Raw genomic sequence first — 15,594 nt, forward strand, 5'->3', positions numbered from 1 at the left:
GGAAAGTTTTACATTTTACACAGTTAACATGTTGATTAACAGCCATTTTGTTTGATTTTGCTCAATAATCGGCAAGTTACCGCTTCGGTCTGTTTCCACAGAAAATCTACCCGCTTCGTCAACGGCAAAAACCTACTCCAACGAGGTTTCCGTTGGCGATGAAAAACGTTGCAAAAAAGGCGTTGGAGGCTGTTTCCACAGGAGTGATTAACGGTTCCATACCGTTTCCAAAGCGGTATTTGGCTCTGTAGAAACACGCTCTTTGATGGTCGATCCTACCTCCGGGTAAGGTGTTGGGGTCAATATTTTATCACTAAAATGAGCGCAAAGGATGGATCTATAGCCGAAAAGGTGCAACTGGAATTAATGCAGACAACAGGTTAATTGAATTTGTTTTAATGTCAGAATTGTACATTTTTTATGACCATATTTGGAATCATCATGAACAAGAACTGTCTTTAAAAAAAAGACAACACCATGGATGAAGATCATGTTTGATAATTTTGAATTGACAAGTACTTTGAATGCTAGTAATTTTTTTTTGCAATTAAGCATTGGTTCCGTCAAATATGAGACTCAGAAAACCCAAATCTATATAGTACAAACAATCACTATATTTATAAAGATATAGCAAACTTATATAGCGAAATATACCAAAATTAAGTGTAAATTAAGGTTAAACCGCTATCAGTAACTTATGAGATAGCTATTGATATTTTAAAATAATATCCCAAAAGTCTATAGAGTACCGAAGTGTGACGTCATAAAATTTTCTTTTTTGCATTTCAGCATTTTCATGACCATATTTCAGTAGAACATGATGTATTGAGTTGTATTGCTGCAGCGGTTTTGATATGAGTAGCAAACACGTGTATAACAATGTCCCACAGGATTGTCATATAATTCCGGACGTTCCGGTGTGGTTACCAGAAACCAATGTTTTTGCTGACACCATTTGAACGAAAAATATTTCGAATGTTAAATTTCACTGGAGTAATGTAATGAGAAAAATGTGAACTTTATTATTACCAATATCTCAGTTTTGATGAAGAAAAATGGGCGAGGCTGTCGATTGGGTCAAGGACCTTTATTTACCTATAAACTTGTACTCCCCTTTTTTATGTTCATGTCGTTGTGGAGTATTTTGAAATGATATAATTATCCAGAATAATAAACAAAATGTGCTTTTAGGCAACGAAAAAACACCATGTTTTACGGGTAGGCAGACCTTTCAAGTAAGGTCGGCCGGTTGGGCCCTTATTTCTGGAGGTGAAAATTATTCTAAATGTAATCAAAATCTTTTTTTTTTGCAAAAATATTTTCTAAACATCCAAAATTAATACATTTAGGCCCCTAAACGGGTCATTAAAAAAAATCATCTCCAAAACGCAATCGTTGTCTTTGTAACAATCCTAGGGTGGGGGTGGGGGGTGTTGGGGTACTACACCCTGGCAAATTTTGTACCTATTTTGCATTTTCCTCAAAATTTATTGCGCATTGGTGACAAGTAAGATATGTATATTATAGGGGCAAGGACTACAACTACTGCACTGAAAATTCAGCAACTCAAGGCAAGTAGTTATTGATTTATTGATCAAATAATGGTTTTCCCTCATTTTTGACTGTAACTCCACAACTGTTGTCTGTGCCGAAATAAAATTTCCAGTGCAGTAGTTGTAGTCCTTGCCCCTAAAATATACATATCTTGCTTATCACCAATGCTCTATAATTTTGAGAAAAATGCAAAAATAGGCACAAATTGGGCAGGGTGTAGTACTTTCTAATATAACATTTTCCAAAATGTTTTCTAAATGTTATGAAAACGTTGATACCCTTTATATAACCCGACATTTAAACGTTTTCTGTAAAACGTATTGTGTTAACGATAACGTAACTGTAAGCTGCCATATTCGTCACAGAAACCCATGTGGGCGTTATATATTTCACGTTTATATACAGTAGTTATTGATTTGTTGATCAAATAATGGTTTCCCCTCATTTTTGACTGTAACTCCACAACTGTTGTCTGTGCCGAAATAAAATTTCCAGTGCAGTAGTTGTAGTCCTTGCCCCTAAAATATACATATCTTGCTTATCACCAATGCTCTATAATTTTTGAGAAAAATGTAAAAATAGGCACAAAATTGGGCAGGGGTGTAGTACCATCTTAATATAACATTTTCCAAAATGTTTTCTAAATGTTATGAAAACGTTGATACCCTTTATATAACCCGACATTTAAACGTTTTCTGTAAAACGTATTGTGTTAACGACAACCATGACAACGTACCTGTAAGCTGCCATATTCGTCACAGAAATCCATGTGGGCGTTATATCTTCACGTTTATATAAACTTATTAATATGCATAAGCTACGTCACTAACATTGACATTTGTGTTTTACATTGACTCCATAGCTGCTTGCCCTTGATGGTATCGAATATGTTGAAGAAGATGGTATTGCCTACACCCAGGCAGTCACCTCTTGGGGTCTTGACCGTGTTGATCAACGAATGCTCCTACGAAAACTTCTACACTGCACCACGTAAGTAACAAAACTAATAACATATCAAAGGCAAAGAGACGTGAGAGGACAACTTAATAAACAGACTCATTGCCAGTGTGCAAAGTTTCTGTTCCCATTCAATAAACATTCTACTGGTTCCCCAATTCGCCGTAGAAGTAGTGATGTAAAACAATGTCTATGCTTGTGTGCAATCATAGATTGACTACAATATGCTCTTTGTGATGGTGTGAGCGAAACGTACACATGGAAATTTGTGAAATGTGAAATTTCTATAGAATTACGATCCAGGTCTTTATGTCTTTGATAATCAATGTGGTGCAATGCAGCGTTACAGCGTACGTCTAGTGCAGGGCAACATATTCAATAATTGTTTTCACCTATCGCTATGGTAATCAATCCTTTTACATCGCTTCTTCTACAGCAACTAGTGATATTACTCCAAAGTAACAATGCAAGCAGTGGCACAAGCTTGTGAATCTACCGACAAAAACACGATATCAACAACGTGAGCTCTTGCATCAAACATGTCACGACAGTGATAACCTCTTACCCTACTACCTCTTGAAAACTGGCAATCTATTCACCTCATTTCATCTAAACTAGGTCACATTTTGACAAAAGCAAATTGATTTTATAACATGTGCGACTTTGCTTCTATTTAGTATGACCATAGACTTGAGATTTTATAATGCTTCCTATGTCATTGTGAACGTCAGCGCTTCCTATCGCAAAGGATCGACCGATTTAGAATAGCATACTGCAGTTACTGTCCGTTTTCCTATACACAATACACAGTGCTCTCACCATTGACGCGCGACCTTTACAAATAGTGTATGTTAGAAGTATATTGCATTTGCCTAGTTAACATCACTGTGTGAAAAATAACCGGCCAATATTTAAACTATTCTCCAAACTTCTAGCAAATATATTTCTCTAACATGACCTAAAATTACACCTAGGTTAGATGTTCAGAAATAGTCGCACTTTCGTAGAATATGAGTGAGGGCAAAGCATAGCTAGCTCATACCTAGCCAACTCCCCGTGTTAATTGAATGGAGATTTGACCGAAAATATTGAGCTATATTGGTAACGGACCGCTCCGTTCTGAAGGATGCCACAAAAAAACGGTACAAGCTACATTTAAACTATTCTATGAAATTCTAGAAAATATAGTTTTGTAACATGCCCTAAATTTTTAGCTAATTTAGGTGTTTGGAAATAGTCGCACTTTTGTGTTTTAGGAAGGATATGTAAACGACAGATAACACCAAAAATATGAAGAAATTATTTCCAAACCGTGTTAAGTCAACAATCATTATGTTGCTCATTTTCAAGAATGCTGGTTAACAAAAAGCAGGCCATTGTCTCATTTCGTGAACAAAGGTCCACATACCATTGTTTCCTTGCGTTTCCTTTATAATCAGTTACCCAACTGAAGCTGTATTATGCACCTCATAGCGATACCGCACATATAAAACAGACACATGTGCACAACCAGAGAAGATCCGATTTAATCAGTTGAGCTGTTTCAATGAGTGTTATCTTGGTTTAATAGCTTTTAATGGGGTTTTTAAACAGTAGAATTCATCTCGACCTTTGCAGGACTTAAAAGTCCTGCAAAGGTCGAGATGAATTCTACTGTAGACATGACTGCATCATGGATTTCATTAACCATCTACAACAGGCACACTTACTTTAATAAAGTAATGTAGCATTGCAAATTACACACTATGATATGTGAGTGGACGCGGCGAATCAGCCGTAAACTCGGCAAATTGTATTCTGAGTTAAAGTGTAAAATGTATGTGAAGGTCGTATTCATAGGTGTATCAATTCGTTGCGACAAGTATCTTATCAAACGCTGTTTAAATCAATCAATAATACTACTGATGAAGAGGATAATAAGCTTCTACCTATTTCTATAGAATAGTTCTTGTCTTTGTTTGCTTTGGCTAAATCCTGTTGAAGTGGTAGATAACAAAGCATTGCATTTTGTCTAGGTATGTATAATCAACAATGAACAATGAGAGGATATTTCTGAACCTCGTTGACTTGGGGATGATTTGAAATGACCGCCAATTATGACTGTTGGATATTTATTACCAGAAATGTAGAAAAAGAGGCACATGTATATAGAACCGCTAAAAATACAATTTTGTTGAAGGAACAAAGTTCAACAAATCATAACATCAAATGATCAAAAAAGTCAAATGATATACCATTTTAAAGCTTATGGTATATATTTTCTAAACACGAAATAAAACAAAATTGACCAGGGGCCGACTTTACGGCTGATTCGCCGCGTCCAGTCACATATGATTCACAATATTTTAAGAAAGGTGGTTTCTGTACGCACATTTTGATACCCATATCGCCCAATTTTGTTCAATATTAACAACAAAGCAGTAATAGCGGTTTTACATGCCACACTCCAAGAAAAATGGCTCTTGGCTGTCCTGTATGTAGAACCCTTAAGGAAAAAGGGTTTTTTGAAAATTTAAAGAACCCCCAAATGGTCCTTTCTGATTTGATTTGATTCGATTTGATTTTATTCGGTACTCAGAAATTACAATGTTTACATATAAATAGACAATTAACAATAATACAAGATGCCCACATTTTTAAAAACAACACATTAAGATGATAAAACATTATAAAAACATTATAAAACAGCAGAGCACCAAGGATAGCCCAAAAAGCTTTTCAAAAGAAAAGCTTATTTCCATTGGGGTCCTAAAACATAATGAGGGGAGGGGGAATGCAAAAATGCAAAGAACACTAAAGACAGAAAAATATGAAACACCAACACAAAATAGTGCACATGAAGTGAGACCAGCTCACATTAATTAGCTTGACCAGCAAGGTGTTTTTTGACTAAAATTTTGAAAGTGTTGATTTTATTAACTTGCTTGATTCCCTTCGGCAAAGCGTTCCAATGATGAATAGTGGTGTTGTAGAATGTGTGACTAGCTTGACTAGCCAAATGGTCCTTTCTACCCTTTCTAGAACCCTTTTCAGGTATAAAATGGTTCTTTCTAACCTTTCCAGAACCTCCCCTTTTCTTAATTGTCACACAAAAATGTCTCTTGCTCCCCTTTTCTGTTCTTTGTAGAAACATTTAAGGTCCACATACATGACAGCTCAAGAACAATTTTAGGTTCTACTTAGAACCGTTTTTTCCCTAAGAGTGCACAATGCTAGCGTTTTATATCCATTGATCGTTGTAAGTATATAAAACTTTAAAATTCTGCGCTTTTAAAATAAAGATGTGTTGTTGATATTGAACGAAATTGTGCGCCCGGGGTATCAAATCAAAATATGCATACATAAACCACCTGTATAATCATTACGAGTGGGTTTTGGAAAGAACCTTCTGTTAAATCATGCCTATTCATCTAACTACTCAATTACAAATCTCTAAATCCCTTTCTTCTTGTATATTGATATTTTGAATAGTGTTTATCTTTCCCTAATAGATTATGATACTAAATGAACAATCAGCTTGAGCAGTTCGCACTACATCTCATAGGACAATAAAGCTAGCGCCCTGATTGATTCTTCCTGAATATCAATATGCTTCATTTACAGAGATCGGACACTAATCCCAACCATAACAAACCATGTAAACAATGATCACCTGGTCTATATTACAGGATTAGATTAGTAAACTATGATCTATTTGCAAGTATTATTTTGCTTCAGCAGGAAAGATGTGATACTAGTAGTCTAGTTGCCGGCGTCAGGTATACATAGAATGTTTTTTTTTAATGATGATGACATGGACGTACTGATCATTATGTATGATGCAAACTCATAGGTGTTGTGCGTTTGGCAATTTGGGAGGGGGTGGGGATTCAAAATGACCCCATAGGATTATACGGGGTCAAAATCTTTTGCCGTTTTCTTCAGAAAATGTGATTTATTTTTCACCATTTCACGACTTCCACAGGCAAACACCGAATAAATGCCCTACACAATGGGTATTTGTAAATTTAGTAACGTATCGAAACGTATGGAAATGGATGGAAAAGGATGGAAATGGATGGGAAAAGGATAGGAACGGATCGAAAAGGATGAAAATGGGTCGGAATGAATCAATATGTGACTCAAATATCTCGAAATGAGTACAATAAGAGCTAAAATTCGTCAAAATGTGTTTCATCCGTCGGTCAAAATGCTCAAATTCATAGTGTGGGCAGTTAAAGCCACCACAGCAGCATGAAACCACAGATACTATTATATTCCAATATCTGTGATGAAACATTGGCAGATCTCATTAGGTCAAGGCCATAATGTAATATTACTACATAATACAAATTTTCAACATAATTTGTGTAATTAAATGTTCATGGCATCATACATACACCAGTTGCAGGCTTTTCAAGGTAATTACTGAAATATAAATCTTTTAAAACCCTTTTTTGAAGTAGTTCATCAGCTATTATAAAGTACTATGAATAGAAAGTAACAATCCTGGAGAAGAACTGCATCATAAAAAAAGTTTGAAAATTGTCTTGATAAAAATTTTCCACAATTCATTCACCACATTGGTCTATAGATATCATATCTAAGTCATATTAAATCAAGAGGTGAATTATAAATAAAATACTGGAATAACTTACGAATTTTGCGAATTTTCATCCAATCTCATTGGACTTCATCTGGCAACTGCAAAGATGCTCCGGTATTGATCGTAATCGGAGACTGGTCACGTGTCAATCGGCAAGGAATATTGACATATAATTTTTTTTCACGAATCCATGGCCCTGAAGTGTATATGTGCTAGTGTCATTGGTTATTGTTAAAAGGCAATAAGGTGTGTAATTGCAATATACCCTCTGAATAGGAAAGACTCTATACATCGAACCATGGATGCTGGTGGTTCGCAATACTGTTAATATGGGGAAGGTATCTTCCAAAACCAGTTCGAAATGTTATGTTAAAATATTGTGAATACGATCAATAGTTCTGAAGCAAACCACCAAAATTCGTGATCTTTTAGCGTTGGAAAAGAAACCACGTGAATATAGGGTGCCCTCTCAAGAATAGGTTCTCTGTGCTATCATGGCTGAGCTGTAGGCTTATTTGTAACGGCTGCGTTAACTTTTGTGTACAATGCCGTTGCTGTTCAAATTTTACTAATTCCAACGTTTTTTGTTTCTATCATAATGTCCATATAGGTAGCGGCTCCGGAACAACTGTATACATCATTGATACTGGTCTCCGTCATTCCCATGTAGACTTCGGCGGTCGTGCATCTTATCATTTTGATTATCAATCAGGTGTAAGTATTGACAGTAAAGCAGTAAGAAAATCCCCTGCAAGTTTTGTGATTAAAGCCATAATGTATGATCAATTTTCTTATTCTTTGCAAAAGATATGACGTAATATTAGTAAAAACTGTCAAGGAGGGTTTCTGATCATTTTAAGACGCCACAATGAGGTAATTTGAGAGAAAATCAATTAGCTGCATAAATGTGAAGCTCTGTGGGGGAATTGGCGAATAAAACCGGAGGTCTTCGGTTTTAAAACTCTTTAATTTGACTGTATTTAAAGGATTTCAGGCTTAGTATTTTACAGGGTACTTAAGTACACCATCGGGCATAATAATCTTGCAAAAAGCAGAAATTTGAAAAGAATGAGTGTGTTCCATGTGAGGAAATCACTCATTATTGGTGTTTGAAAAAAACCCAAGCATATTCAACTGGAAGTGAAAGTCTAAATGACCAGTTGCAGTCCTACGTAGGGCGTATTGAATGGTGACAATGGTCTATACTTTGATCAGCTCGTAATCGGCGGGAATTGTTAGGCTTTTACCACTACGCCGAAAAAGTAGATCCACGTTAAGAGTGATATTGTTCATCTGGAAGATCTAAAATGTGCATGTTCAAGAAAGTAAACAAGTATAGGACTTGAATTAATAATTTGTGATTTTTCTGGCGAGGTGTCACAAGATAATTCTCTAAATAAAATTTATTGATATTAATCCGCGATGTTAAAATTCCCGCCGATTACGAGCTGATCAAAGTATAGGTTAACATCAGACCCTATAATATACGGGGTCATGGATTTTTGGAAAGAAAAATAGGGGTGGGGGGTCATAACATTTTAGATGCCCAAATGTTGGATGACCACAGATAGTGTGTTTATTTTATTCAAAAAGACTGATTTCAATACAATTTTAGCCTGTTTAGGGGTTAGGTATATCGGTGGTGGTGGGTCATAATTTTTTGCTGCCGAAATAGGAGGGGGGGGGTCGCAATTTTATTGACGCCGAATTTTTGTAAATGTGAGACCCCCCTTCCGAAGAAAATGATAGCCCCTAAAAGACAATCCATGTGACGAAGGTGAATTTCACACTTATTCATGTAACTGTCTGAGCATTTTCCTGTGAAATGAGGAATTGTGTGTGGCTTTAAAGTTCAGAATCAGTTTTAATATTGTAAACTGACCTTCAAGAATGGAACAAACTTCGGTGACAAAATGCACCCTGCTCAGAAAAGAGTTAAAGGTCATACAGGGGTCAATTTCTGTCAAATATAATATATATGTTTGCGATTGAGTTATATGCGGTCTGGGCCCGAGATTACACCAGGTATTCCTCTTCCGTGTGGGCCCTAGTCACCATTCACAATGCCTGTAATAAATACCTACCTCTAATATAGTTCGATAAAAGATGGATGGAAAGCTATACTAAGATCACAGAGCCTATTGGGTATGTGCTAAGATCGACAGGCTCAGATTTACTCGTTGCTAGCCCCTATAGTTTGATCAGCTCATAATCGGCGGGAATTGTTTGGCTTTCACCACTACGCTGAAAAGTAGACCCATGTTAAGCTAAAGAATGATATAGTTGACATATATGGTCTATATTGTGCGCCACGAAGAAACTATACAACGTATAGGACTTGGATGCTTCTGGGGAGATGTTGCAAGATAATCCTCGAAATAAAATAAATAGATATTAATCCGCGATGTTATAAGGCCCGCCGATTACGAGCTGTTCATGCTATATTCACGGCAACACAATTTCCCCTAGATCTTCGGATCGAAGTGTCACATCCACACCCTACCACTGCAACATAAGTCTAATTTCAAGAAGTTAGTTGCTTGAGTATTCTAGTGCCTAAGAAGTGGCCTGGACACGTGTCCACTAGGCCCTGTGGTAAATTCGGCCCTGATTAGGAGTCTATTATATAGACTACTAAAGCTCTGACTCGACTCTGACTCCTGATCAGGAGTCTGCCCCTATTATATTTATATAGTTCTGACTGGAGATTGTGGCTTGTTGTCTACATAATGTTGTCTACTCAAGTCTGCCAACAAGACTGATCAGTCATTCAATTAATTAATCAGAAAGAATTGAAATCGTTTGTGCTTTCATACTTATTTCCCGGACGTATTTACTACAGAACGGAGGCGAAGATTGCAACGGGCACGGAACTCACTGCGGCGGTACTACCAGTGGAATGACCTATGGTGTTGCAGCCGGTTCTATGGTGAAAAGTGTCCGTGTGCTCAGCTGTTTTGGTTCTGGTTCCTGGACTAATGTTATTGCTGGTATGTACTCTCATACACGGCGTAGGTCAGACAAATTCTTGGTATCCATAGATCCCTTCCAGGGGTAGGGGCGGTCAATTAGATTTTTTTAAAAGGTCATAGCCAAAACATATTTGCCTAATTAGCTTAACAAAATAGCCCAAATGTGTGTATTGGGATATTTCTCTACTCTATACCAATTCATTCATGTTTTTAAAACAGTTTAGTTTGCCTTATATCCGTATGTCAAAAAAGAGAATAGGTTTCTATATGCATGATATACTATTAAATTGAACAAGAATGCATGTGTGCTATGTGTTAAGATTCATCACCAGTGGCGGTGAATGCCAACAAATCTTGTGCTTCCCCGTCCTCCACCCAGTAAATAATAAGGTATGCTGCAAAAAATGTATGCGTCATTCTTTTTCTCAGCAACCCACTACCCCGGATTTTTTCGGGAATTTGACCGAAATCGTACATTATGGCTTTAAATTGCTGTGCAATACCTATCAGCCCTTCCAGGGAGGGGTGGGGTGGGGTTAAGATTGACAAAAGTCGTGCCAAATGTGCTTGCCCCTCTTCTCCCAGGGCTCATTATTAGGTTATTCCATTTGAATTCCATACATCCCCTATGGAAAACATGACTTTAATCTTCAACACAGGGAGTATACATTTCAAATGAGGTTACATAAATTGGTGGTTAGATTTTAAATCTACAAGTTCATGTCACAACTCTAGGCCTAATAGCACAATTGCAATATTTCCTAATTTGTAACACGTGGCCTATTCGATACTAACATTCCGAAAGTCCAATCATTATATATTTCTATTAACTCCCAACATTCTAGGAGTTGACTCAGTCGCCGACGCTAGTGGAATGAGAGTTGGATCTATGTCTCTCGAAGGAGGTGCGACGCAGTCTCTTGATGATGCCGTTACGGCCGCAGTTAATGCAGGAGCTGTTATGTCAGTAGCAGGAGGAAACTCCAACGCCGACGCTTGCAAGTACTCACCAGCACGTGCACCATTGGTGAGGGCTCACCTTTTTCCTTCGGGCATTTGTTTCTTTTTTTAATCAGAACATCCTAAAAGTCAAAAGTGAATACTGATGATGTAGATATAGGTGGTACATTAGACCCGTGAGAAAATTTTCCTTAGAAATTGCCCATACGGGTAATGGTTCGGCAGCTCCAGCCGCACATCCCGTTTTAAATACCGCCAGAAATGTTCACTCTGTGAATACGTCTAGCATATTTCTTTTAAATTTATTGTGGGAAAAAAGCATAAACTTGAATTTCATTCATTTATTATATAATAACATTAAGGGCTCAGTCACCCACCTTTGCACAGTATTTTTTGTGGGACCTGGGAGGACATCAGACACACCAAGTAGGCCAAACATTTTATTTTTTGAAATTAGTTTATGGCAAATTATTAAAATTAAAAACAGGGAAAATGTGACACAACATCCAATGGGGGAGTAGCACAACACATATAAACAAAGTTAATATGTTGGGGTGGGTTTGTAACCTTCTTTATATGTTTTGTGTTACTCCCCCATTGGATGTTGTGTCATATTTTCCCTGTTTTTACTTTTATCCATTGCTAGTGTGACACTGTTGTATCCTTTTGGATCCATCCTTTGGTCCCCCGCTGGTCAGTCGGAACAGATTTTCTCTGTTTTTATAAATTATTAAAAATTAAGATTTTTGACATTTTAACAGTCTTCGAAGTAAACTTATAATATGTATCTAGGAGGAAAAGCCGACCATCATAGGGAATTTTGACTCCGTATTGAAGATATCCATGAGGTTTCATAAAAGACCTAACAATTTTAGGTCTTAACAATGTTTAGTCACCATTTTTTACAAAATAATTTATCGGGTTTTTTTCGCCGATTTTTTTCGCTAAATATTATTAAGGACTAATGGGATGCCCGTACTTTTTTGAAACTTTTTCAAAAGTTCGTAATTTTCAAATTTTAAAGATGCAATTGAATTTCTTTTATGACTTCCATTCCAAAATATTATGCTGTCATACATTTATTTTTGTTACTTCAAATGTTAAAATGAACATATTATAGTTTAAACACGAATCGAAATGTCAAAAATGTCAAATGTTTAAACGACCCGTATCAAACATCCTTATAGTACTCTAAATCTTTCTTTTGAAATTATCCAGGCTATTACTGTAGGAGCAACTGATAGTAATGATGCTCGGGCATCGTTCTCCAAGTACGGGTCTTGCACCGATATCTTCGCCCCTGGAGTCAGCATCACCAGTGCATGGCATACCAGTGACACTGCCAGCAATACGATCAGCGGAACTTCGATGGCTTGCCCACACGTCTCAGGTAAAATAACTTTATTTATTTCATTCGTTCATACTTTATTACTGATGACTTATTTATCTATATTTATCTATTATTTGGGCTTTTTTATGGTTGGGTGTTTTGTGTGTATAATAAGGGGACTGTCATTTTCTTCGGAGGGGGGGGGGGGGGGGGGGTTCATGACTATACGGGGGGGGGGGCATAGAATTTTTAGACCAAATATAGGGGGTTTATAATTTTAACACCCATTTTGGTGGTCGACAATCAGTCGTGGGGGAAAGTCATATAAGACAATTTTAGGTTGATAAATATTTTACCCCGGCATCTTTCCATATTTTGCAAAAGTATCTTTGATTATATGCAAAAACTACATACTTTGGAAAAGCATATGAATTTGCATACGCAATATTATATATTTTGCAACAGTATGTGGTTTTTGCACACAGCGCTGGGTATAATTGCCGTTGTATAATATCCAGACAGTATTCATAATAAGTAATTATAATAATGAAAATTTTCAACATTTCAATAATCACAGGAGCATCCGCCCTACTCCTTCAAAGAGGTGTATCAGCCGGTGCCGTTCATGACACCATTGTAGCTGAGGCCACTTCAGGCGTAGTTACCAACCCAGGAAGAAACAGTCCAAACCTCATGCTCTACTGCCAATAAAAAGCAAATAGTAAGTCGACATGTATATATATTAGATACCGCACAGCAAAAACTTTTACTTTTACGGTAAAATATGAAGTTATTCATCATCATCACACCACCACCAAGTCCATCAAAACCACCACCATTGCCCCTCACCACCACCATTAACACTCACCACCACCACCATTAATAGTCAGGCTCACATCACACACTATAGGTGGCGCTATTCGTCCATAGGGAAGTGGAAAGTGCCTGTACGGTCCAAAAATGGCTTTACTGTGGGGCTCAATGGAAAAAATTACTAAAAATTAATTTTGACAACCAAAACCTAAGTGATGTTGACTTATGTTGGTACTGGCATAATAATGGATTCATAAGCTATCACATGTTCCACCAAGTGGACGCTCGTTAAAGCGCAAAAGCAATTTGTGTGCAAATCAAGACCATCCAAAACAGCTTTCTTACAGTAAAGAATAGGAGGTCATCTGGGGTCACATACAGTAGTGTACATTGTACATGTGCCTGCTGTCACAATTTCACACACAAAATTTTGGACAATTTGGTGACACTACTTTTGTCTGTAACTTCAAAAGTATATGCACTACAAACATGATTGACCCCTTATTGTTTAGGTAATTTGATTCTCTTTCAAATGAAAGAACTTTCAGCTAAAAATATTGAACTTCAAAATTTTATGAACATACCTACCATTAACACTCAACACCACCGTTAACACTCGCCACCACCATCAACACTCGCCACCACCATCATTAACACTCACCACCACCACCGTTAACACTCACCACCACCACCACCACCACCACCCCGTTCACACACCACCACCATTAACACTCACCACCACCACCGTCAACACTCACCACCACCACCGTTAATACTCACCACCACCACCACCACCGTTAATACCCACCACCACCACAATTAACACTCACCAACACAACCATTAACACTCACCAGCACATCCATTATCGCTCACCACCACCACCATAACACTAATCACCGCAATCAATAACACTCACCACCACCACCAAGGTCCATCACCACCGCCAGCAATAACACTGAGTTGGCGCTGCAGTTGTTCCCTCGCCTTGCAGCACCGAGTCCCGGGTTCAAACCCCGGCCGTGCCCAAGATTTGTATGTGCACGGCTTGGTTTATCCCGATCCATGCTCAGTCTCGCAGGTTTTCTCCGGGGTCCCCACCCAGCAAACACAAAAATGAATGTTCTTAAAATCTTTGAAAAAAATGCGCTATATAAATCCATATATTTATTATTTAGTTTATTTAACACTCACCAGCCGAACACCCATGTCCATCCACTATCCATTAATACTATTTCCTTATTCTCATTTTAATTTCAGATTTGCGTATGAGAATTAGACAACAACAGAATATTGCTAGAACCAGAGAACAACTTTGAATTGTTTCTGATTGTTAATGAATTATGGCCATAATTATTTTAAATGATAAAAGAGCGCTATTAATAACGCTTTGTGTTTAACGTAATATCTAAAATTCACCTGTTACGTCTTAATTGTCATTCCTATAAGCTGAAAATAATTACGTAATATCGTTTAAAGATCAATACGTTTTACTATGACCATAATGCAGCTCGGCAGGAAATGCGACGGTCTTCATAGGAACGATACACATACATGACATAGAGGGTGACCGGGATGCCAAGCAATGAAAACAACTTGATAAGTACGATATTTCTATGAAAACCAACATGTCTGCCATAATTATTGTCATTATACGATCTAAAACATGTTCATCTATCAGGACACAGTTCTTTAACCTCGATACGTCTGTACGTTCATCAAATTACCTTAATTGTGTCGGGTACAAAAACTCGTATTCTGAGGTTAAATAAATAAAAAAATTTTATCTATGATTTGTGAATGGTGGTTCTTGAATTATGCCACTGATATAATGAGACTATTTTGGGTCGTAGTGTCTGATAATGTCTGTCACGGGACTATTTTGGCGTGGCAAGCAGAGGTCAAAAGTATATAGTAAATTGAGACACTGACATCATTTCCTGCCGCAACAAACAGAGGTCAAAGTATATAGATGTCGAGTCACTGACATCAGTTTCCAGCAAATTAGGATGACCATAAATCAGATATTATGATCGAAATAAATCAAAATACGTTGAAATCTAGATAGTTTGTGTCCATCGATTTATTTCAAGTTTCAAAGTTATTTTAACTCTCTCCATTTGGGTGTCAGCTGCAGACCACACATTTTAAATTTGTTTAAATATTGGAATGACCATTGTTTGGAATCAGCATGAAACATGCATTAAAATGAGTACAAACAAGAGCAGTATTCACCATTTGCACGGATCCGCCACCTTGATACCAAAACGAGGTCCTCCTTGCAAACGCATTGGCAAAAAGTGCATTTTGATCCTCGCCCTTTTCTAGCAACTCGCCAGAAGGCTTTTGCAAAGCGTGCACGGCAATTAAAGCACACGTTTGACAGGAGTACGCAACACGCACTTTGCGGATAGAGTCTTGAGAT

General features: G+C 37.4%; 1 protein-coding gene across 1 annotated transcript; it reads left to right on the plus strand.

Annotated features, from left to right (window-relative positions):
* The first annotated feature begins 2,441 nt into the window (after positions 1-2,441).
* Positions 2,442-14,488, plus strand: LOC140161972 (aqualysin-1-like). Its single transcript, XM_072185264.1, has 6 exons — positions 2,442-2,544; positions 7,707-7,831; positions 9,939-10,086; positions 10,914-11,095; positions 12,247-12,418; positions 14,430-14,488. The coding sequence occupies exons 1-6, from the start codon at positions 2,442-2,444 to the stop codon at positions 14,486-14,488; spliced, it is 789 nt and encodes a 262-aa protein (XP_072041365.1).
* The last annotated feature ends 1,106 nt before the right edge of the window (positions 14,489-15,594 follow it).

This window comes from Amphiura filiformis, chromosome 10 (assembly GCF_039555335.1).
Source record: "Amphiura filiformis chromosome 10, Afil_fr2py, whole genome shotgun sequence".
NCBI classification, from domain to species: Eukaryota; Metazoa; Echinodermata; class Ophiuroidea; order Amphilepidida; family Amphiuridae; genus Amphiura; species Amphiura filiformis.

Excerpts from the sequence above, each read along its gene's own strand:
- LOC140161972 (XM_072185264.1), top strand. The coding sequence starts at position 2,442 with ATGTTGAAGAAGATGGTATTGCCTACACCCAGGCAGTCACCTCTTGGG. Across the intron at positions 7,832-9,938 it reads TAAGTATTGACAGTAAAGCA|AACGGAGGCGAAGATTGCAA; the intron begins GTAAGAAAATCC and ends TATTTACTACAG. Across the intron at positions 11,096-12,246 it reads CACCAGCACGTGCACCATTG|GCTATTACTGTAGGAGCAAC; the intron begins GTGAGGGCTCAC and ends GAAATTATCCAG.